The following is a 23,042-nucleotide window of genomic DNA, read 5'->3' as shown; positions in this document are numbered from 1 at the left end:
GTTTGAAAAAAAAATGACACCCTAAACATAAACAAAATAGAATGTTAAAAAATACACATGATCTGTCACAGAAAGCTTTCACTGTTGTTTTCTATATGGAGAAGCCACAAATTAGCGTGCAACACCTAGGCAAGTTCCTCATAACCATCAAATTAAGTAAATGAAAACTTGTAAACTCAGGTTTTTCTCTGTATCTAGTTGTTAAAGCCCTAATTATATTTCCCTTCCCACTCTTCTAATGCTCTTCGTTTTCCTTCCATTGTAATTCACCATTTCGATCACTTTGTTGTTGTCTCACCACTATCACCTTCTCTTCAACTCTCTGCGACATCTTGAAAATTATAAGGTTGTCTCGGAGGGTTTGAAAGAGAAGGGGAGAGGTGGTGAGTTTAACACTCTTTTTGCTTGTCCTTCAAGATGAATTCCAACCAAACCATCTTCTCTTCCGCCACGCTCATGCTCAGCATCCCTCTCTCACGACGTGAGATCTACAACGTGTGCATGGATCAGCCCATGAATATTATCTCCGATGGCATTTGGAACCATCCCAATGGTTCATCGCCCACACAATCTGCATACACCATGCTTCAGATTCAAATGGTTACAATCTTTGCCGTCACGCAAGCCTTTCATTTCATTCTCAAGAAATTTGGGTTCCCCTATTTCGTTTCACAAGTCATGGTGTGCCCCTTTTCTCTGCTCATCATCATCATCATCATCATCATCATCGTTCCTTTAAAAGTTGGTTCTAAACAACATGTGTTAAAGCATTAGGGTTTGCATGTTTTTTCAGGCTGGTTTTCTGCTAGGGCCAACAATTCCGACAGGACCATTTGAACAGTACAAGAAGATGTTGTTCCCTTTTGGGAGTGCTGATATCCTGAACACAGTGTCAGCGTTAGGGTTCTCGTTCTTCCTCTTCATAACCTCAGTGCAAATGGACCTGAGCTTGATCACGAAAACGGGGAAGAAGGCATGGGTCATCGCACTTTCCTCCTACTTCGTCTCCATAGCTATTGGGTTTACCGTCATGAGCATGGTGTCTTCTCAGCTGGCACAAATAAATGATGATTATGACAGTTTCTCCAGCTTGCCAATGGTAATCGTAACTCAGGGCGGCGTTTCCTTTGCCGTCGTCTCCACCATGCTCAACGACCTTGGAATCCTCAACTCCGAACTCGGTCGCCTTGCCCTCTCCACAGCTTTCGTCAATGACCTAACTGGTAATGGAATCGTTTTCTTCATCAGTCAAACTACTTTATAAAATAATATTTTAATAAAACATCATTTTATAATTTCTACATACTTTTTTTATTGCTCCCTTAACGTGTAAATTTGTAAAACTATTGTATGACTTATATTTAGTTTGAAACTATTTAATTAAAGGTGATTATTAAGGGTTATGTTACGGAATTTTTTCATCCATTTAATACCTTTTGTAAGAAAAACAAAAATGTAAGACAAAATTATAAAGTTGGTTCCATTAAATAACTATATAAATTAGATTAAATTTAAATTTCAAAGGTAAAGTAATGGGATGGATATGGTGACTATAGATTTTTTATTGATAGGAAAGATGTTCTTTACACGATTTGATTATCATTTAACAAATTTTACACAAGTAAAATAATCTTATAAAAAAAAGTAAATTTTTGTATTTAAAAAGAAATAATGAAATTACCATTATCCTTATTGATTTTGTGTTTTTTCATGTTTGTGATTTGTGTAGGTGGAATCGCAGCAGGGTTCGGCGCTGACTATGTGAAAAGCGTGCAGTTGGGAGTTCCTAGTCTAATCACAAACGTAGTGGTTTTTTTTGTTTACCTAATCTGCATTCCACTGATTGGGAGACCGGCGATGAAGTGGATTGTGAAGAACACCCCAGAAGGGAAACCCGTGAGCAAGATATACATCTATTCCATCATAGTGTCGTTTCTGGGATTAGGGTTCTTCGCAGGGTATTTCAACCAACCCTTCTTAGTAGGGGCTATTATTTTAGGCCTTGCAGTCCCTGAAGGTCCTCCATTGGGGTCAGAATTGGTTTCCCAACTTGAGCTGTTTAGCAGTTGGTTCCTCACCTCAATTTTTGTCACATGTTGCACCATGAAGGTGGATCTCAAAGCCTGTGTACCTTTATCCTTCTTTGTGGTCGTGTTCCTCTTCATTCTATTAGCCCAATTGATTAAGATACTATTGTGCATGGGAATTTGCGGCTACTGTAAAATGCCCTTCTCTGATGGTTTCTGCCTTGCTCTCATTTTGAGCACCAAAGGTGTCGTGGATGTCTGCTCCTATGTCCTCATGTTCGATTCAATGGTACGTGATTAACTCTTGAACCACTCATTCAACCATGTTATAATAATAGATAAGTAAGTGGTTTTGATTCTTCAACCATTGCAGGCACAAAACAAAAAAGTAATAGGTGTTCTGATCGTGTCGGTGTTGGTTCTGGGAACAACTTCGAAGATTGGTGTGAAGGCATTGTATGACCCTTCAAGGAAATACGCGGGGTATCAAAAAAGGAACATCATGAACTTGAAACAGAATCATGAGCTTAGGATTGTCGCATGCATCCACAAGACATACCAAGTGATTCACATGAAAAACGTGCTCCAGCTGTGTTCTCCTTGTCCAGAGAACACACTGGTGGCAGATATTGTGCATCTGATGGAGCTGGTGGGAAGGTCCACTCCCATTTTCATCGCACACAGACTTCAGCAAAAGGTGGGGTCCTCCTACAACTACTCCGGGGAACTCATCGTGACCTTTGACCTTTTTGAACGTGACTATGCGGGTTGTGCCACCGCCAACACCTACACTGCCATATCCCCAATGGCACTGATGCATGAAGATGTGTGTCACCTTGCACTGGACAAAAACGCAGCCATTATAATCCTTCCATTTCATGTGAAATGGGGAGGGGATGGTTCCATTGAGTTAGAGGACAGCAACATAAGGTCATTTAACTCAAGGGTCTTGGAAAGGGCACCTTGCTCCATTGGGATTCTTCTGACACGTGGCTCTGCTGGGTTCAGCATGGCAAACTACAAAGTGGCAATGGTTTTCCTGGGAGGACCCGATGACAGAGAGGCCTTGTGCTTGGCTAGGAGGTTCACGAAAAACCTCGGCAACAAGTTGTTTGTGTATAGGTTGGTCGCATACGACCGTGATATGTCGAATTGGGAAGACATGATTGATGACGAGGAGTTGAGGGAGGTGCGTGGAGCCTATGGAAAACTGGAAAATGTGACATACGAAGAGCGCACCATAGAAGATGCATCTGAGACAACGGTTTTCCTCAAAGACATAGCCAACAAATTTGATTTCATCGTTGTCGGAAGACGCTACGGAATGAGATCTTCTCAAACCTATGGGTTGGAAAATTGGACTGAATATTCGGAGCTGGGAGTGATTGGTGATTTGCTTGCTTCACCTGATATGGAGACTAGGGCTTCTGTTTTGGTTATACAACAACAGTCTACGGCTGCCTCATGATTACACGCATTAGTTCACAAGTTTTGACTTTTCAGAAAAGTTTCCAATTTTGTATTGGCCAGTGTTATAAACACACTTGCTTTCGAGAATAGTTCTTTACTGTAAGGAAAACAACACAAGAGAGAAAGAGAGAGAAAGGAGATTTCATATATTGTAGCAAAGGAAAGGATGTAGACAATCAACCTCACTTATGAAAAAACTTTATTCACCTCTTCTTCTTCTTGTTCATACATACAATACATAATACAATTTATAGACCCATATTTCTTGACCATTGTACTATCAACGACTATAAACGACTATTAAACGGTCAACTTGTTAACTATTTAGACTCTAATGGCTAATACATTAACTACTCACAACGATTAGTTATCCACAATGGCTAATACATTTAAGTTTATTAAAAATCCAACAAAACTCTCCCGTAAACTTAAATGCTTCTTTATTCTTCATCTTTGTTCCTTTATTCTTCATCACGGCTTCCAACGTGCAATAACTCTTCTCACACTGTGTTTGTCCCTTTCATGAATAGTTAAGTTCTTCGCTTTATCTATGGTCGACCTATACTTCGCTTTCCCTATGACTAACTTGTTCTCTACTCTCTCAGTTTTTGCATTCTTACTAGCAAACTTGTTCTTCTCTTTGGCCGACTTGTTACTCATTGGGTTCTTTGTCTTTGTGGCCGACTTGTCGTTAATTGAATTCTTATCAATAGGTCGACTTTCTTTTGAAAGATCATACCACACCCACGTATTGTTGTGCTCAATCTCCTCATCCATTTCAAGTCGCCACTTCTCATCTTGCACCTCCAGTGTAGCTCTCAGATCCTTATCAACTTGTAACTGTTCTTGTTAACTTGAAACATCTTCTTCAAATTCCAAGTGCCGCTTTTGCAAAGCCTGTTTCCTTCTCTCTAAGCTTGCTTGTAGAATTAAATTGTCTCTAACCTCCTTTTCAATACTCTGTTGCAAGTCTCTTTTTGCAATCTCTAACCTTTGGATTATAAGCTCTTCTACTTCAAATTCTGAGTTACTCAAGCTTTTCACATGCTCCACCGAGCTATCTGAGTAATCCACTTGCTCCACCAACTTATCCGAGCTATGTAGGCGTTCCACCAAGTTAGCCGAGTTAGCCTCATGCTCCACCATGGTGTCCAAGGTATCTACATGCTCCACCACCCTGTGTGGGCTATCTACATGTCTTACCATCCTATGCAACCGACTCGGTTGTCTCACCGAGCTATTCACACTACTTGATTGTCCATGCTGAATTCTCCATGCTACTCGGTCTTCTTGCTGAATTCTCCATGCTACTCGGTCTTCTTGCCGAGTTCACCACTTGCTTATGCTAGGCTCCCGAGCTACGCGCCATCATCAACAATGTCGCTTCTTCTTCAACATCTTTTGTGAGGGTGATCGTCTCTTCCTTTCTACTTTTAGATCTACAATCTTTGGCAAAATGTCCGAACTTACCACAACTAAAACACTTGCCCGAGTAGCACTCCTTTGCATAATGACCATACTTGCCACACTTGAAGCACTCAACATTTGAGTTGCTTGATTGACCTCCTCTTCATGGACCTCGTCCTCTTCCGTGCCAATTTTGTTGACTAGATTGTTCTTTCTCTTCTTGTCCTCAGCTTCTACCACTAGGATCGTTTCTTATACCTCCTCGATATCGTCCTCTACCTTGAGTGTTCTAAGCTTTCTCATCTTTAATTGACATCTTTGTTTTGAATAATTGATCAAGTAGCTCTCACTTCTTCTTCTTTCGTTGTTCGTGTGCTTCAAGAGATACTACAAGTTTTGCAACCGTGAGTTTTGATAGTCCTTGGACTCCTCAATCGCGCACACCACATTCTCGAAGTCGTTTTTCAATGACCTCAAGATCTTCTCCACAACTCGGCTAGCGGGTAACGTCTCTCCATTTCTAGCAAGTTGGTTCGCCATGGCTTCAACTCAAGTAATGTACTCAACTACTCCTTCGGTCTCTTTCATCTTCATGCTCTCTAACTCGCCCTTGAGTGTTTGAAGTTGCACCTGCTTTACTCGGTCATCTCCCTTATACGCCTTCTCCAATATGTTTCACGCTTCTTTTGAAAATTTAGCACTTGCAATCTTCTCAAAGCCGAACTCGTCCACAGCTTGGTACAGGATGTACAAAGCTGCCTTGTCCTTCACACGTGCTTCTTTCAGCACTTTCAATTGGGCATTTAACCAACCTGTAGTGTTGGCTGGTTCATCGAAACCATCTTCAACCACCTCCCAATTTTCTTGGGAGCCAAGAAGAGCCTTCCTTCTTAAACTCCAATTGTCATAGTTGACAACCTTTATCAACTTGGGCAGGAACCACTGTTTGTAAGACTAGCCATCTCACTCTTTTTTTTTTTTTGCAAATACTTAGCTCTCTTACTCTCTTTATTCAAACACTCAAGCTCTCTAGCTCTCTCTCTCTTTTCCACTCAAACACTCAAGCTAAGTGGCTCTTGATACCACTTTGTAGACAATCAACCTCACTTATGAACAAACTTTATTCACCTCTTGTGTTGTTTTTCATTCATACAATACATAATATAATTTATAGACCCACATTTCATGACCATTGTACTCTCAACGTCTATACACGGCTAATTTATTAACTATTTAGACTCCAACGGCTAGTGCATTAACTACTCACAACGATTAGTTTCTTACAACGACTAGTTATCCATAATAGCTAATACATATAAGTTTATTAAAAACCCAACAAAAGATACACTCATACATCTTTGTAAGCTGATATATATATATATATATATATATATATATATATATATATATATATATATATATATATATATATATATATATATATATATATATATATATATATATATATATATATATATAACAAAACCAAAGAGATAGTGTATGCATAATACATGCAGTAACTAATCTACGTAATATTTCCTATCTGTCGCAGGATCCCATTTTTTTTAAACTGAAGATATATATTTTCCAAATAATTGCATAGAATCAGTTTCTTTTAAAAAAAAAGTCTATTCTTGTTAAAGTGACATATTAAATGGATATGTAAAAGGTAGAAACGGATTTGTTTTTAGTAAAAAGAAAACATTTTACGTATAAAAGTAAGTACGAACCATATAACCTGGTTGATTTCAATGCGGTTCTGACAATAGATTTTAAGAGCATGAAGAAGAATGGAATTTGAGTATTTGGAGTGGTTACTCTCCATGGAAATGGATCTCAGTCCTTCAAATTTAAATATATTTAGAATAATGTTTTTCTATAAGGAACACAAGTACGATAAAATAAAAGTAAGAGTAAATCCATGTGATTATTTAAAAAACAATATCATCACTCCTCATAGAGAAGAAATAAAATGTTTATTATCATCAACATCTTCAATTCTTAAAATAATAATATATAATAAAGTATTTAACAATTAATAATAAATAAAATAAATGTTTAATTAGTCGGATGGTACTCACTTTCATTCAAATGATATTATCCGACTAATTAAACCTAAAATAAAGTAATTTATATAATATAATCAATATTTTTGTGACTAAAAAGTAACGATGAGAAATTATATATGTTGATACTTTAATATTTAACTACTAGTTTTATAATAATATTTTAATATTCCGAGAATTAAGTAAGCACTTTGATTTCATTATTATAAATGGTGAACTAACCTCGAGTCGACTCACTTTGACACCCTTAATGCAAACAATTACCTGGTGACTCTAAAAAAATGGTCTCATCCTTTGGACGACCGTTAGAAGGGCTAACACAACCTTCTCGATGAGTTGATATCGAGTCTCTGTGCATTGCAACACTCGGCTAATGAAGGGCTAACATATCCTTTTGACGACCATTAATGCAAACAATTACATGATAACTTTTTCTTCGAGTCTTCTTAAATCAGGGCGACACTAACGACCTCGTTTGCTTAAAACTAGTATAACTACATTTCCTTACCAGGTATTGGTCTTTTCATGATAGTAGGGTTGGTTAGAATGGCCTTAACCTATGTGAAGGCATTGTCGCATTGATTGTTCCACTCGGCCATCGACTACTTTTTCATTACCTTTAGGATCAGTTTGATCCGCTAGGTAAGTCGAGGTAAAAACCTTGACAAGGATGATAGTCGGCCAACCAGCCTTTGTACTTCTCTCAAGTTTTGCGGTTACCACATATCAAGGATGGTTGCGCATTTATCCAGGTTGGTTTCTATCCCCCGGGCATTTAGCCTGAATCCAAGGAATTCTACTATTGCTACACTGAACACACATTTAGCAGGATTTAATCTCATATTATACCTTCAGATTTGGTCTAATACTTCCATGAGAGCCTCTACATAGTTGCAGACCGATTGGGATTTAACCACTATGTTGTCAATGTAGACCTCCATGCAACTACTTATTTGCTCCCGAAAGATCTTGTCCATAATCATTTGATAGGTGGCCCTTGCGTTTTTCGACCAGAACGACATAACCTCATAACAATAGTTAGCATGTTCGGTGATAAAATTTGTCTTCTTTTTATTTAAATGATACAAAGGTATTTGGTTGTACCCATAATAGGCATCTAAAAAGTTGAACACCTGATGGTCAGACACCCTATCAACCAATCGATCGATGATTGGAAGTGGATATGCATCTTTGGGACATGCCTTTTTTTAAATTAGTGAATTTTGTGCACATTCTCTATACTAGCCATTAGGTTTCTACACTAGTACCAAGTTTTCCAACCAAGTGGTATACTTGATTTCTTGAGCAAAGTCGATCTCCTCCAGCATCTTCACTTCTGCCTTTGCCACCTTTCTCCTTTCTTCGCCTAGCCAACGCTTTTTCTAAGCTATCGGGTGAGCTTTGTGAAAGATCACCAATTTGTGGAAAACGAAACCAGTGTGTATACTTGACATATGAGTGATCATCCAGGCAAAAAAAATTTATTGTCTTTCATTTCTAAAAAGAGTTGACAGACCCTTTATGAAGCTTACGCACACATAGACAAACAAGCCACACAACTAAACACAACAATACAACAAATTAAACAAACAACACATTAAGTGAAAAGAAAAAGAAAAGCAAAAACAAAGGACTTCTTAATTGTTTCCCCCTAGTCCCCCCCAGATAATGGAGGTTGCTTAGATAAGCAACAATTCGTGCTCTCGGATGAGAGCTCTCCTTCGTTCTTTCAGAGCGTAAAAACAGTCTCGAAGCTCTTGTATCTACTTTACCAAGACCTCTTCCTCGACAGGAGGCATGTGCTTCCAAATGGCAGCTAGGGTTTGCTCCTTTAGAGTTTTGTGTTCTCTACATGATTAATTGCTTGCTCAATTTGAAAAAGCATTAAAGTGGTTACTGGTGGATCCATATCTCGTCTTGCTTTGCCAAATAGATAAACTTCTATTTATAGATGTGCGAAGGTCAAAGCGAAAAAAAAAGTCTTTCGTTTTTCGCGGATATCGCCACGTGGCTTAATTCTGAAACCCCTTGTGTCCTTTCTTTATAGATGGAGCAATCCTTACTCGACAGCTTAAGAGCGGATCAGTACAAACCCACTTGATCAATATTGGTTTATGTATTACGCATGTTATGTCGTACATTTCCTTGTCTTATTTCACTGGCTTATTCATACCTGGCTACATGATGGCATTCCCCCCGACCAATCCTCACGCGACAACAACTCCGTCCTAGCGTAGGCGATTGAAGTAAAGCCTCTGCCTCTATCGCTTGAGTGATAAGATCTGACATTTTCCCTTAGTTTTGACATTAGAACGAATTATATTATTCAAAGAAGGTAAACTTGCTTTCTCCGATTGCACTCAAATAACGACCTGGGCCATCCTCAAATGGTAATAAAATAATTAGATGGGTTGGACTTGGGCTTTGCTTGGAAAGCCAGGAAAAGGTGGCATTTTCGAGCAAGGACTGAAAATGGATCTAAATGCTAACATTGGACTAACCTTCACTCCAATAGAAAGGGGAAACAAGCATAAGCATATTTAGTCTACCATCCCTCAAGGCAAATCCGTGTTCATCACAGGCTCTGCTGGGACTGGTAAAACCATATTGCTTGAAGAAATTAATTCTTGAAAAAAATTACCTATATGTGGTTTTGTCATACAATAAGATCCAATTTGTTTGGACTCGTTGGGTTTGGCCCATTACCTTGAGTGAAGTCGAACGTGTACACCTTTTGTTATGAAGATGTGATCTTATCCACCGATGGGTTTTGTTATAAGCCCAACCCTTTAGCCTTAGGGTAGGATATCCAAAAGCCTTCAATCACGGGAACTTCCCCTTTTTGGTGGACAGCCTATATTGGGCTGACTAGGCCCACTATCCTACCTAATAGGGTTCCATCTTGTTTTTGGTTAAGTGCGCTTAGTGGAACTCCATTTCTTCACTTTTAGTCTGGGGCTTAGCTTTGCATTAGGCTTCAATCTAGCTTGCTTTCCTGGTTTTGGATTAAACCTCTGCTCTCACTACAAGAAAAACTCGATTTACCTACAGCCAAAATCCGTATGTAACTAACAAAATCCGTAGGTAAGAGAGTATTACCTACGAATTACATACGGACAAAAATCCGTATGTAAATATGTCGTAGCTAAATTTACATACGGATTTGTCCGTATGTAATTACCTACGGATATATCCGTATGTAATTACATACGGATATATCCGTAGGTATTTACATACGGATTACATACGGATCTATCCGTATGTAATTACCTACGGAATAATCCGTATGTAATTACATACGGATAGATCCGTATGTAATTACATACGGATATATCCATAGGTAATTACATACGGATCTATCCGTATGTAATTACCTACGGATCTATCCGTATGTAATTACCTACGGATCTATCCGTATGTAATTACCTAACTGCTACTAAATTGCATAACTTTCATCTTGTATTAGTTTTAATGAAATTGTTTCGTAGAACACCTGTACAAACCTGGACATAATAGTTTATCATAAAAATTCAAAGTATAACTACATAGCAGAGAATTTATATAACATCAAAGTTGTTAAATACAATATTCGTACCTAGGTTTTAACAAACAAAGTCAAAAATCCAAAGACAATAAAATACAAAAATCTGAATACAAAAACATGCAGTGATAATATATAATACAAAAAGAAAGTCTACTAATAATCACGATAAGGACGAGGTGAAGTAGGGGCTTCTTCATGATCTTGTTCCACTTGTTGATGCTGCACTTGATTTTCTTGTTCAGCCTGATTCCCTTGCTCAGTATTTGGCTGCTGGAAAATAGTTTGTGCAACCGCTGCTGCTGGAGGTGGCAAATACTGGATGATCGCACCAATAAAATTTTGTATCGTATCAAATTGGGTTTGAAATTGGGAACTCATTTGACGAATGCGCTCTTCACTAGTTGCTAGTCGCGTTTGAAGTTGAATAATCTGCTCTGGATTTACTTGCTGACTAGAAGATGCTTGTGTCTGTTGTATGTAACTATCAACACAATCATCATTAGAATCAACATGTCCAACCCCATACACTCGTCCCTTGTACCTTCCACCTGCCGCTTCTAACCAACATCTGTTCCTTAGTCTCTCCTCCTCAGCAGGGTCCATGGGTGTGGATTGTGAGACACCAACAGATGCAGTCTCAGATAATGCTTGAGAAAATCTATTTTGAAATTCTTCCTGTTCAAATATATAATGCTTGTATTAAAATAGTAAATAATTGAGGTGTCAAACTGTAAAAAACATGGTAGAAACTAACATGTGTCCGCCTAGATCTCTCATCGACAAAATCCCCTGTAGACTTTCGTATGTGCGTTTGTTCAAAGATTTCATCAACATGGACTGCACAACCAAGCTCCTCTGTCTGAAACAAAAAAGTTTATAAATGAAACAATTCTTATTACGTCATACATGAATAGGACATATATAAAGATGTCATACCAAACGAATAGCATGGTCATGCACGCTGATAGATCCCCCCGTGTGTAAACTCCCACCTTTCTCAGATAATCGGTTTTTCTTAGCTGTATCACATTTCTCTCGATACATAGGCATGTTCCATTTCTCCAACAAACTGTTCCAAATAGAATCTCCAATCCAATTAGGCCTCTTACCTTCTCTTCGAGCCTCTTTAAACATCTCTGAAAGTCTATGAGATGCTTTGGAGTGAAAATTTTTTAGAATTCTATCCTCGTCCTCAACCCTCCATGACACCTTTCTCTAAGATTGCAATGAATATAGGTTAAAATTGTATAATAATAAAGTAGAATAGAAATATCAATATGATAAATGACTATTGAAATTCAAGAGTTTTATACAAGTTTGAAGAAATATTTGTAAGAAGAAAAATGGAGCTTCAGCTATAAATGATGAGACAAATAAAATCAAGACGTTGCATCTGTGAAATGAATGACATCTTTATGAATGTAAGATCTATTTCAAATGGAGCAAAATGCATGGAAAATGGAACATGGATGACAAGTACACAAGAAAGGATTTTCACTATCAATCGCATATCACTATTTATTTTTCAAAAATAGGAGACTCAAATTTTAAGTATGAGCTTGTGATTAGATAAGCATTTTCAAAATTGATTGATAAAACATATCAATACATTAATTGTCCTAGAATAACTATATTGGTACCTTAAAACGTTGGAAGTAAAGACCTCTCTCACTTTTAGGGATTGTTCCCCATGTTAGCCATGGTTGATCAAATTGCTGCTTAATAGTGGCTGTGATGGCTTTTGATGCAACTTTTGATGGATAAAACCTAAACCAAATACAATTCAAACATTATAATACAACAAATTGATATACCAACATTAAATTATATACAAAAGTTTATAATATTGTTACCCTCCACCAACAGGTCGAATCATAGGACGATTATTGGACTCCTCTTCCACATTAATATCATTAACTGCATCCATATCATTAACTGCTGAACTTGAATGTGTCCCTGGGATATGTGTAGAAGATGATGGTGCAACGTTTGTGGTAGGAGTTGATGGATTAGAAGCAACACGAGGGGAATGGGATGATGTGCATTGATCAGCTTGTAATAATACATTGGATGGTCCAACATGGGTTGCTTGTCCACTTGATCCAACAATAGGAGGTGGTGTAGGTGTCAACCCAGCAACATCCAATGCAGGTGGGGTGGATCTAGCAGTGGAGGTTGAAGTAGGTGTAGTTGGCTGAGTGGATGGCGGATTTATATTGTTTATACGAGATAATAACTTCACCACGTAAGTTTTTTTCCCCTTCCCCTTATTGCCATGACCTGACGAGGGAAGAGGACGGTCAGAACCACCTGATGACATCTACATGAATAAAATACTTGAATATTTTAGTACCTCCATCATAAGAGTGATGGTTGAAGAAGAAATATCAACACGAAATGCTCTAATGAATTCAACAAGTCTACTTTATCCTAACAACACTAATTATGCAATAAGGATGCAAAATAGATGGTAAAACCTAAAATCTTGCATGAAAACTAAATTGGACAGATTCTACTACAGCATGAACTTGTTAATAAAATGACAAGAAATTGGCAGCAACAGATTTCATGACACACAATTCATTTGACAATAACTATTTCACATATTTGATTGAGAAGAAGGGTCTTTTTCACTCAAATAAAGTGCTATTCAGTGGAGAATATTGCCAACAGTACCTATACAATTGCAATGTAAGTTTTTACCCTTTAGAAATGCAAGGAATAAACAAAATTAAATATCACAGCAAAATAGACACTAAATTTACATTAAAAATAATAATAATAATCTAATAATCACAATAAAATAGATTTTACATTTTCCCTAATATAAAGGAACCTTAAAAGTCTTTAACAAATAACCAACATCATACCTTAGCAGCAATAGCTTGAGAGACAATGTACTTTGACTCTGTCCTGAATTTCCTCCACAAAGACTTGAACTGGACAAGTGTATCAATGTACTCTGTCAATGACAATTTCACACATAACTACTTAAAGCCCAGGATAAAAAAATGCTATGAAAATGACAACAGCTACTTCAATAATTTGATTCAGAATAATGGTCTTCTTCACGGATCATGTGCTATTTAGTGGAAGGAATTAAGTAAAATGATTCTTTAATCCAATCATGCATTCTTAATTTATTTCATAGATATAACATTCAACAAGTCTACTTTCTCTTACCAAAACTCAATTATTCAATAAGGATGCAAAAAGAATTATTATATTCTCTACCACATACCTAAAATCACTACCACAAGAGAAAAGTAGTGAACGAGAAAGGCATCGTAAAAGCCTTTGATATTGATTTTTTGTACTAAGCATTCTCAAACTCATAGAGAAAGGGAGTTCATCATCTCCCAAATCAGGCTTGCTTTTGTACTAAACAATACTATGTTGTAATGAATTCAACAGTTAAGATGCAAAATAGATGCTAAAACCTAAATTTTGCTTGAAAACTAAAGTTAGACAGATTTTACTATAGCATGAACTTGTTAATATTGATAATGACAAGAAATTGGAAACAATAGATTTGGTAACAACACATGTATAGAGTTGTAGATGTGTTAAGTTAAGCAATAACTAAAGAAGTAAAAAGCACAACATGTATAAAGTTGTGCAACATGTCTAAATCTTTGCAAAAAATGAATCCAAAATACATGAACATGTCTACATCTATTCAGAGCTAGAGTTCTCAAGTTCATCTCCATGGTCATCTTCACTTTCTCCCTCTTCATCCCATTCATCCCATTCATTTGTCTCTTCATCCATATGACCTTCAAATGATGATACATTAATGGGGTCTACTTCTTCAAGACCAGCTTGTATATCTTGCAATCTGATAACTTCTTCAACTTCAATGATTTCATTAACATGTGACATTTCCTCCACTTGGTATGGCACTTCGACTTCTACATCATTAGAATCTATTCGACCTCTAGGCTTGGTCTTTATAACAACACACCAACCACGTTTGTCTGTGCGTGATGCTGGATATGGTACATAATACACTTGTTGTACATTATGTGCAATTATAAAAGGATCAAATAGCACATATCTTTTATCCATTTGAATATCCACAGTGCCATATTTTGAATCCACTCTTGTACCTATTCTTGATGGATCAAACCAATCACAATAAAATAAAACAATTTTCTTTTCGGCAGTTGAAGAATTGTACTCCACCTCATACATGTGTTTAATCACACCATAGAAATCATCTTCACCTCCTTCTATAAGCCCCGTTACATGAACCCCACTATTTATCGTTCTCTTGCCCTGACTCCATGCATGAGTATGGAATTTGTATCCATTCGCAAAGAAGGTGTGCCATTCCTTTACACATCTTAAAGGACCAAGTGATAAATCTCTGAGATGTTGGTTCCTCACACTTAAGGGTTCTTTATGAACCTACAAACATAAAATGTGTGAACCTATTGAAGGAGTGATTAAAAAAGTCATGTAGAAAGTATTTTCATGAAAATGATGATACATACTTGTTCCCTGAACCACAAAGGGAACTTTGAATGTATATGAGTCGAAGCATTTGACTCAGAAATTTGATTGGATTGTAAGAAGGAGCTGTCCACACATGTGATGATATTGGTCAATGAAAATTTAATAAAAATAATGAAGTATTTTGAAAAATAATAATGTGAGTGGCTTACTCAATGTAAGGTTGAACTTCATTGCAATTGATTAATACATGAACATGAGCTGAGGTCAATTCTTCATCATTTAACCAATGAGTTGATTCCTTCCCAGAATGACGACCAAGTTGGTCAAATACTGATAATGTTGTCGAAAGCCTTCCACTTTCAATTTCAACTTCATTTCTACTACTATGTGGTCTTAACATAAAGTTGTTGAAGTAGTGGGAACAAAAATGAGTTGTCTCCCTATGCAAATATGATGCACAAATAGATCCTTCAACCCTAGCTTTATTCTTAACTGATCGTTTAGCATATCCCATGAACCTACAATTATGAAAGTGGTATGTTAGGATTGATAATTATGTCCAAATCTGAAGACTAAGAGACATATTATTACCTTTCAAATGGGTACATCCACCTATACTGGACTGGTCCACCAAGTCTTGTCTCATATGCTAGATGGATAGGGAGATGTTCCATAGAATCAAAGAATGATGGAGGAAATATTCTTTCCAACTTGCAAAGAATGATTGGAAAGTTTTGTTCCATCACATTAAGGTCCTCCTTCTTCACTGTTGTACAACACAAATCTTTGAAAAAATGACTTACCTCGGTAATGGGATTTAGAACATGAGTTGGTAAAGAACTAAATGCTATAGGAAGTAAGCATTCCATGAATACATGACAATCATGACTTTTCATCCCAATCACCTTTCCCCTGTTGATATCAGCACACCTTGACAAGTTGGAGGAATATCCGTCAGGCATCCTAAGATCTTTTAGCCAATGACACACCTGTTTTATTTGGTCTACTGAAAGTGTGTAATTTGCTTTTGGCTTATACATCTTTCCATTACTATGACACTTTAGCTCCAAGTCTTTTCGTCTACAATACAAACTTAAATCCATTCGGGCCTTGTCATTGTCTTTTGTCTTCCCACTGACATTCATCACTGTATTAAAGATGTTATCAAAGAAATTTTTTTCAATATGCATAACATCAAGATTATGTCTTAACAAATTATCCTTCCAATAAGGAAGATCCCAAAAGATGCTTCGTTTCGTCCAATTATGCCACTCCCCATATCCATCTATTCTTTGTACACCACTTTCAGTTACTTTAGGATAATCCTTCACTCTATTCCAAACTTCTGTTGGTGTCAATTTAGGTGGTGGAACATCCATGTCAACTTCTCCCTTCTTGAAGGCATTCTTATTCCTCCTAAATGCATGGTCATTTGGTAAAAACCTACGATGGGAGTCAAACCACGAATTTTTCCCCCCATGATATAATCTAAAAGCCTTTGTATGCTCCATGCAGTGCGGGCATGCCAATTTGCCATGAGTACCCCAACCAGACAACATACCATAAACAGGGAAATCGTTAATTGTCCACATCAACATGGCCCTCATCATAAAGTTTTGTTTCCTTGAAATATCGTATGTTAGGACTCCAGTCCATAACTTTTTCAAGTCGTCTATCAAAGGCTCTAAAAAAACATCAATGCCAACCTTTGGATTGAATGGCCCTAGAATTAGACAAGTCAAAAACATGTAAGGCTTAGACATGCAAATTTCTGGAGGAAGATTGTATGGGGTCACAATTATTGGCCAACATGAATATGGTATATTTAATGCCTGCACATATGGGTTAAAACCATCAGAGCATAAACCAAGTCGCACATTGCGTGCCTCAATGGAAAAATCAGGATATACTCTATCAAAATGCTTCCAAGCCTCTCCATCACATGGATGACGCAATACACCATTTGTGGTCTTGTTCTCATAGTGCCATGTCATGTCTCCTGCAGTTTGTGTTGAGGCATACATTCTTTGTAACCTTGGAATAATTGGCAAATAGAACATCGTCTTTATAGGAACTTGATTTTTATTACTTGCTTCTGTGTTGTGGTGTCGATATCTTGGCTTTCGACAAAATTTGCATTCAAGCAATGCACCATCATTCTTACCATATTCATTATCATAGAAGAGCATGCAACCATCCTCGCAACAATCAATCCTCCTAGCCTCTAATCCTAACTTCGAGACTAACTTTTTTGCATCGTAGTAACTTTTAGGCAAACCCGTTTTGATGGGTGTTACATCCAATAGCATTTTTGAAATAAACTCTAAGCATTGGTCAGGAACATTCCAATTGGACTTGCAAGCTAATAGCCTAACACACATAGATAATTTAGAGTCTGAAGCCCCTTCATACAACGGCTTATTTGCATCCAACAAAAGGTTATAAAATCTTTGAGTTTCTTCATTCGGAGTCTCTTCCATGTTATCCGAATTTGATCGTTGGAATGGCTCACGTTGGTTAAAAGCATCATGAACCATGTCTTGCATTGACATAAATTGGTCATCTCTTGACTGCCTATGTACACCATCCCTCCCAAAACCCATGCAATTATCATCATTATCAAAATGACCTTCTGGCATTCGTTCACCGTGATCTGTCCATATCCAATAATTAGGCTTGAAACCATGTTTGTAAAGGTGAACCTTCACAACTCTTTCCTTCAAAATCTTTGTACAATCGCACTTACTACATGGACATCGAACTCCACCATCATTGTGATAACAATCTCGTTGACAAGCTTTGGTTATAAACTCTTCAACTCCCAATACAAAAGACTCTTTCAAAGCACCTCTTCCTTTATGACACCTATCATACATCCATCCACGGTTTGATGGAAATTTATCCATGTTCTGTACATATACCAATTAACGAAAAATTAGGAAATAATTATTACAAGGCTCTATACATAGAGCAAGATACAATAGGTATACTTTAACTGACTTAACAGCAAGTATTTACCTATAACTATTTGACAGTTGCAACTACAACTGTCTTATAATTACATATACCCTACTCAAAGCCCATTATAAGGCTACAAACTACAAGCCTAATAAGGCTTAATCTAAAAAAAAAATAAAAAAAAGACTACTGCATCACAAAACTTTTTATACAAATCTAAGTGATTTCATTTTCTCTGAACTTGGGAGAGAGGACAACAATCCTTGTTGTCAAAACTGATTTACTATCAAAGGAATCATGATAAAATCACATGCCAATTCACCTTAATAATTTATTCAAAAAAATATTACCAAATCAATGATCAAAACACAAATTTCATTATATTCTATTGTACTTATAAACATTTTTAAAACTGAACTAGTTTTAAAATTTAGCTGATTTAAAACTAGCTATAACATTTAACTAGTTTCAAAACAAAAACTTTTAGATTGAATTGGTCCCTGTCTTAAGATTAAATTGCTTTAAAAGTTTAAAACATATATAATATTTAACTTACAAGTCACTCCATTATTTCTCATATGAACAATATAATGTTAATGACATATACAAATATCTTAACCTAACAATTATTTTGACTATCTACGAAGTTAGCCAATGGGAGATAATTACGAGAGATATTCCAATGTGGACATAAGGTGGTTTTGTAAAATTCAATTAACTTAAAGTTCACTTTTACTTCTGTATAAACTCATTTTTACATCAAATAAAAATATGCAGTACTTGAAAGTTATATTGATATTTGAAACTAAGATAATTGCTTAAATTTGTAATCCCTTTAATTCCAAAGAACTCAAATATGTAAGATTTGTAAGTTTGAACATGGATGGGGATGATTCTTGTGTTGTGGGTGTGAAGAATATGTGATGAAGGAAACTATATATCAAGAACCATTAGTAGATAACTGGATTATTTACAACTGTTTTAAGGAAAGAATACTCCTGATTATTTTTCATAAGAAACTTGAGATTTACTCAAATATAAATAAATAAATAAACAAAAAGTAAGAGAATAAAAAATGATTTATTTTTATGTGAAAAAGTGGCCTAAGCACCCAAAATGCCAAAGCATTTTGTAAAAGATGAACCTTGCAGGTTCGTAATTTATGTCTTATAATTAACTAAATTGATTGGAATAATTTGGTCACAACAAACTTTTACTTTAAACATGTTAGATAATCATTTTCAATGGCATAAACTATTGATATAGGATATTTATTGATTTTAAACTATTATTTTTAATAGGAAAATTTAGAAAGTCTCTTTAATCACATTTAGCGAATTCTTTCTTTTCTTTGACAATGTTTTAATGACATTATTTTAAACTTAATGTAGTAATGTAGTAATGACATTATTTTAAACTTAATGTAGTAATGATAATTAAATAAAAAAATAAATATATACTTCATCCTACTTCGGCTGCATAAACCCATTTTCTTGTAGCACATGAAGAAACAATTTTTTGTTAATACACTATATTCTCATTTTACACCTTCACTCTTGGTTTCGTTAAGAGTCCCTTGAACGTACCATATTTATCCTCTTTTTTTCTAGCAATATGATGACTTTTGAAAAGTTAAAATAAATAAAAAAGTGTTTTGTTTTTATATTTCATTATAAGGAGGATATAATGAGTTTCAATATATTCAAATAATTTGTGTTCTACCTGGTTTAAAGATTAATTGATATTGAATTCAAATAGGATTCTCCTTTGTTTTTCAATTTTATTCGTCAAATACTTAGGTTAGACATTTCTATATAATTTGACGTCTCAACTAACATTTCAGATCACATTTATTATTTGTTATCACATAACAAATATTATTAAAATATAAAAATAATAAATAATACACAATCATGAGAGCAAAAAACAAACCCATAAGAATGTATGCAAACTTTTGGTCATCTCTTTCTTTGGTGTGATTGTCGGTGTTAAATATGTATTCAGTACTAAAATATATCATTAAGTTAAAATACTTCATCCTACTAAAATATATCATCCTACTAAAAATCACATTAAGTTAAATATATCATTGCTTTCGAAGCCGAGAATCTCTCTGATTCCTCTCTTTCATTTACAAAATGGGTTTATGCAGAAGTAAAAGTGAACTTTAAGTTAATGCACTTTTGACTTGAACTCACGTTTTAGTGCTAAAATCCTTTTAATAAATGTGTGTGTGAATACTTTCGTGCACATGTTTTATGTATCATTATGTGTTTATAATGAATCTTTATAATCCCAACATGTCCTTAAAGTACTGTGACCTAACCTAATGGAAGAAAGAAAAGAGGTATAGTTCTTAAAGAAATCCATTTAAGTCAGGTTCGTGTCATTGCCTATGAACTGTAAGGTACAACTCTATCTCTTCCATCCATAAACAAATATGATTGCGTGGTTTATATTTCACAAAACTAGAACACAATCTCAGGAATTTCGAAAAGAAAAAACAGAGATTAAGTTGAAGGAGAATTAAAATGTTGCGTGTTGAAGGGGTGAAGATTGAAGGACCTGAAACCAATAAGCTACAGTGTAGAACTATTATGTTTAGTTGGAAAAATTGACAAAACCCCTAATACTTTGCACCAGGCACCCCTGTTTTTAAGGGGCAATTAAGAAGTCCAGAACCAGCCTATGACTCGCTGGTTAGCAGAACCAAGGGTAGCCCCTCAAGGGTCCCACCGCCACCAAAACAAGATTACTTACTTCATCACTAACCAAAAACCAAAATAAACCAGTGTGGGTCAACACACAAATAAACTAATAACTTCAGAGATGGAAAACAAACACCTCATGGCATAAAAGTGTGGAAGACAAGGCACAAAATACTTCTTCTTCACCTCAGTTTCTCGTCTATCTCTCACCCCACACTTCCACTAAATCCTAACCCATTTTCTCGTCACAGATTTTTTATTCCTAAACCATTTCAGCTTCCTCCCATAATTCTCATCGAGGGTTTTGAACAAATTAACAATTTTCTTTGCAACTAACATAGACAAATAAAAAGGAAACACTGAAATTATGAAACATACCTTTAGAGCATTGTGAATCTTCCCAAAACGCAGCAGCTCGCCTCAATCCCACGGTAGTGCGCTCTATGCCAATTGTAAGAAAGAAAAAAGGGATTTAGGGTTTTAAGAATTTAGGGATTTACGTAGGAATGCAAATTATACTTACCCGTTGAAAGAAGAAGAACGAAATCCAAAAGAAAGGAGACTGAGTGAGCGTTGGAAGTTGGAAGAACAAGCTTCTTCTTCTTTTTTTAGTGAAAGCGGGGTAGTGAGCGTGAGAGAGAGTGGTGACCGTGAGAGAGAGTGGTGACAGTGAGAGTAGTGAATGAAGAAGATTGAATGAAGAAGAAAGATGAAGAGTGGTGAGCGAAAATGAGCAAGGGAGATTAACGAGCGCAAGAGATTTCTTTCTCTGTGGGTGAATCAGTTCCAATTTTTTAGGGAAGGAGAGTAGTGAGCGCAAGATAGGGTACAAGCATATTTTGGATTTTAATTTTTAATTAATTATTTCCAGATCCGTATGTATGATCAGTAGGTAAAAGTTTTTAAAAATTATCTACCACTCTTATATCGTTACATACGGATAATATCCTTCGCAAAATTTCCCGCTCTCACGCGCCAAAATTTCATACGGATTTTACATACGGCAAATCGAGACGAAATTTATTTAGCATTACATACGGAAAAATCCGTATGTAAAATGATTTTTCAGATCCATATGTAAAATCCGTATGTAACAACTAACTTACGTACGAATCCATATCCGTATGTAATTATCTGTAGATAATTCACATTTTTCTTGTAGTGTCTTTAATTCAGTCTATGGGCTTTATTTTAGGTTAAATATTATATATAAGTTTAACTTAGTTCTATCAATCAATCTCTTAGAAATCCCTAAGCAGAAACTATTAAATTGAATCCATATGGGGCCTTACATTAGGCCTAAAATTCCTAGTAACGCTCTAAGAGGGTACTGAGGCATTCAAGAGAGTTCAACCTACATTGGGCTTTTGTTACTTCGTTTGGCCTCTTTGCAATAGTAAAAAGCTAAGTTCAAAGAATCAAAAATAGGATGGAGAACTTGGTCTTTGAATAACTCTAAATAAGAAGCATCACATAAAAAACGAAAGGGAATTTTTGTGGAATATCAATCTCGCTCACATTCATCCATTTCAATGTATTTCATAACCTACCATTGTATTGCTTTAAAGGTAAATTGACCAACCTCTCGAAATCTAAACTAAGGAAAGCATGGGCCTCTCTCTCTTAGTCGGTTGAAATGGTAACGACATTAGCTATTGGCCATCCGTCCACAAATAATCTGAAAAAGTGGGTCGATTCTCCTGCCAGATGTTTAATCACTTGTTCAATCCTTTCTTGAAATAAAGAGATGCTCATATGCTCTGGTTAGCTCGGTAGAGTGGCAGGCGCAATTCGTCTCTCTTTATAGATATAGAATAGGTGGCTAGTAACTTCTTACTCGTGTAGTGAGAAAAACCTTCTTTTCTTCATGTCCTTCTTTATTTAGATTTAGTTCAATCAATAGTTTAAGGTTTGCGATGGATGTTGCCTTTCCTGGATAAACAATCTCAAATTGGCTTTTTTTTATTTAAGCAGATTTGTGAAAATTTTCGGTTTTTAAATCGATTTTTAAGCATCTTATCTTTTGATTGGAAGTGCAAGCCAGCAATCATCTGTATTGGGCTAGCTCAAAGAATCGATATTCATATTTGTATAAATAGAAGAGATGCTTTTTGCTTTGTCTTTTAAGCCAGATCTATAATGTATTGGTAAGGATCTCTCCCTGTCTATTTGGAGGGCTGATAGTTGCTTGTCTAGCTTAACAACTACTGAGATTTCCGGTAGGCATCAGTAAATTAGATTCTTATAAATTATCACTTACTCATGTAAATGTAAAAACTTTTTCCCTCTAAAAATGCAATTCTAACTTGGCCATAGAATCAAAGCGCAGATGGTATGTCTTTCTATCCATCCTGATTGTTCGATTGAAATTCAAATCCGACTTTATGCGAGCAAGGTTGAAAAC

General features: G+C 36.1%; 2 protein-coding genes across 2 annotated transcripts; one reads left to right on the top strand and one right to left on the bottom strand.

The window, feature by feature from the left end:
• Positions 1–417: 417 nt before the first annotated feature.
• LOC114188398 (cation/H(+) antiporter 4-like) lies at positions 418–3,495 on the top strand. The gene is made up of 4 exons (XM_028076984.1): positions 418–681; positions 794–1,223; positions 1,730–2,316; positions 2,401–3,495. The coding sequence occupies exons 1-4, from the start codon at positions 418–420 to the stop codon at positions 3,493–3,495; spliced, it is 2,376 nt and encodes a 791-aa protein (XP_027932785.1).
• A 10,694-nt stretch (positions 3,496–14,189) lies between these two features.
• Positions 14,190–17,878, bottom strand: LOC114188397. Its single transcript, XM_028076983.1, has 3 exons — positions 15,564–17,878; positions 15,220–15,490; positions 14,190–14,924 (listed from the first exon to the last, which is right to left on the bottom strand). The coding sequence occupies exons 1-3, from the start codon at positions 17,876–17,878 to the stop codon at positions 14,190–14,192; spliced, it is 3,321 nt and encodes a 1,106-aa protein (XP_027932784.1).
• Positions 17,879–23,042: the final 5,164 nt, after the last annotated feature.

This window comes from Vigna unguiculata, chromosome 6 (genome assembly GCF_004118075.2).
Source record: "Vigna unguiculata cultivar IT97K-499-35 chromosome 6, ASM411807v1, whole genome shotgun sequence".
NCBI classification, from domain to species: domain Eukaryota; kingdom Viridiplantae; phylum Streptophyta; class Magnoliopsida; order Fabales; family Fabaceae; genus Vigna; species Vigna unguiculata.
This window is presented reverse-complemented; position numbering and strand designations above follow the sequence as displayed.

What these genes read in the sequence shown, in the direction of transcription:
- LOC114188397 (XM_028076983.1), bottom strand. Translation starts at nt 17,878, where the DNA reads ATGGATAAATTTCCATCAAACCGTGGATGGATGTATGATAGGTGTCAT. An exon ending in TGGATGTACCCATTTGAAAG is followed by an intron (nt 15,491 to 15,563) that starts GTAATAATATGT and finishes TCATAATTGTAG; the next exon opens with GTTCATGGGATATGCTAAAC. An exon ending in TGACCTCAGCTCATGTTCAT is followed by an intron (nt 14,925 to 15,219) that starts GTATTAATCAAT and finishes TTATGTTTGTAG; the next exon opens with GTTCATAAAGAACCCTTAAG.
- LOC114188398 (XM_028076984.1), top strand. Translation starts at nt 418, where the DNA reads ATGAATTCCAACCAAACCATCTTCTCTTCCGCCACGCTCATGCTCAGC. An exon ending in ATTTCGTTTCACAAGTCATG is followed by an intron (nt 682 to 793) that starts GTGTGCCCCTTT and finishes ATGTTTTTTCAG; the next exon opens with GCTGGTTTTCTGCTAGGGCC. An exon ending in TCCTCATGTTCGATTCAATG is followed by an intron (nt 2,317 to 2,400) that starts GTACGTGATTAA and finishes CAACCATTGCAG; the next exon opens with GCACAAAACAAAAAAGTAAT.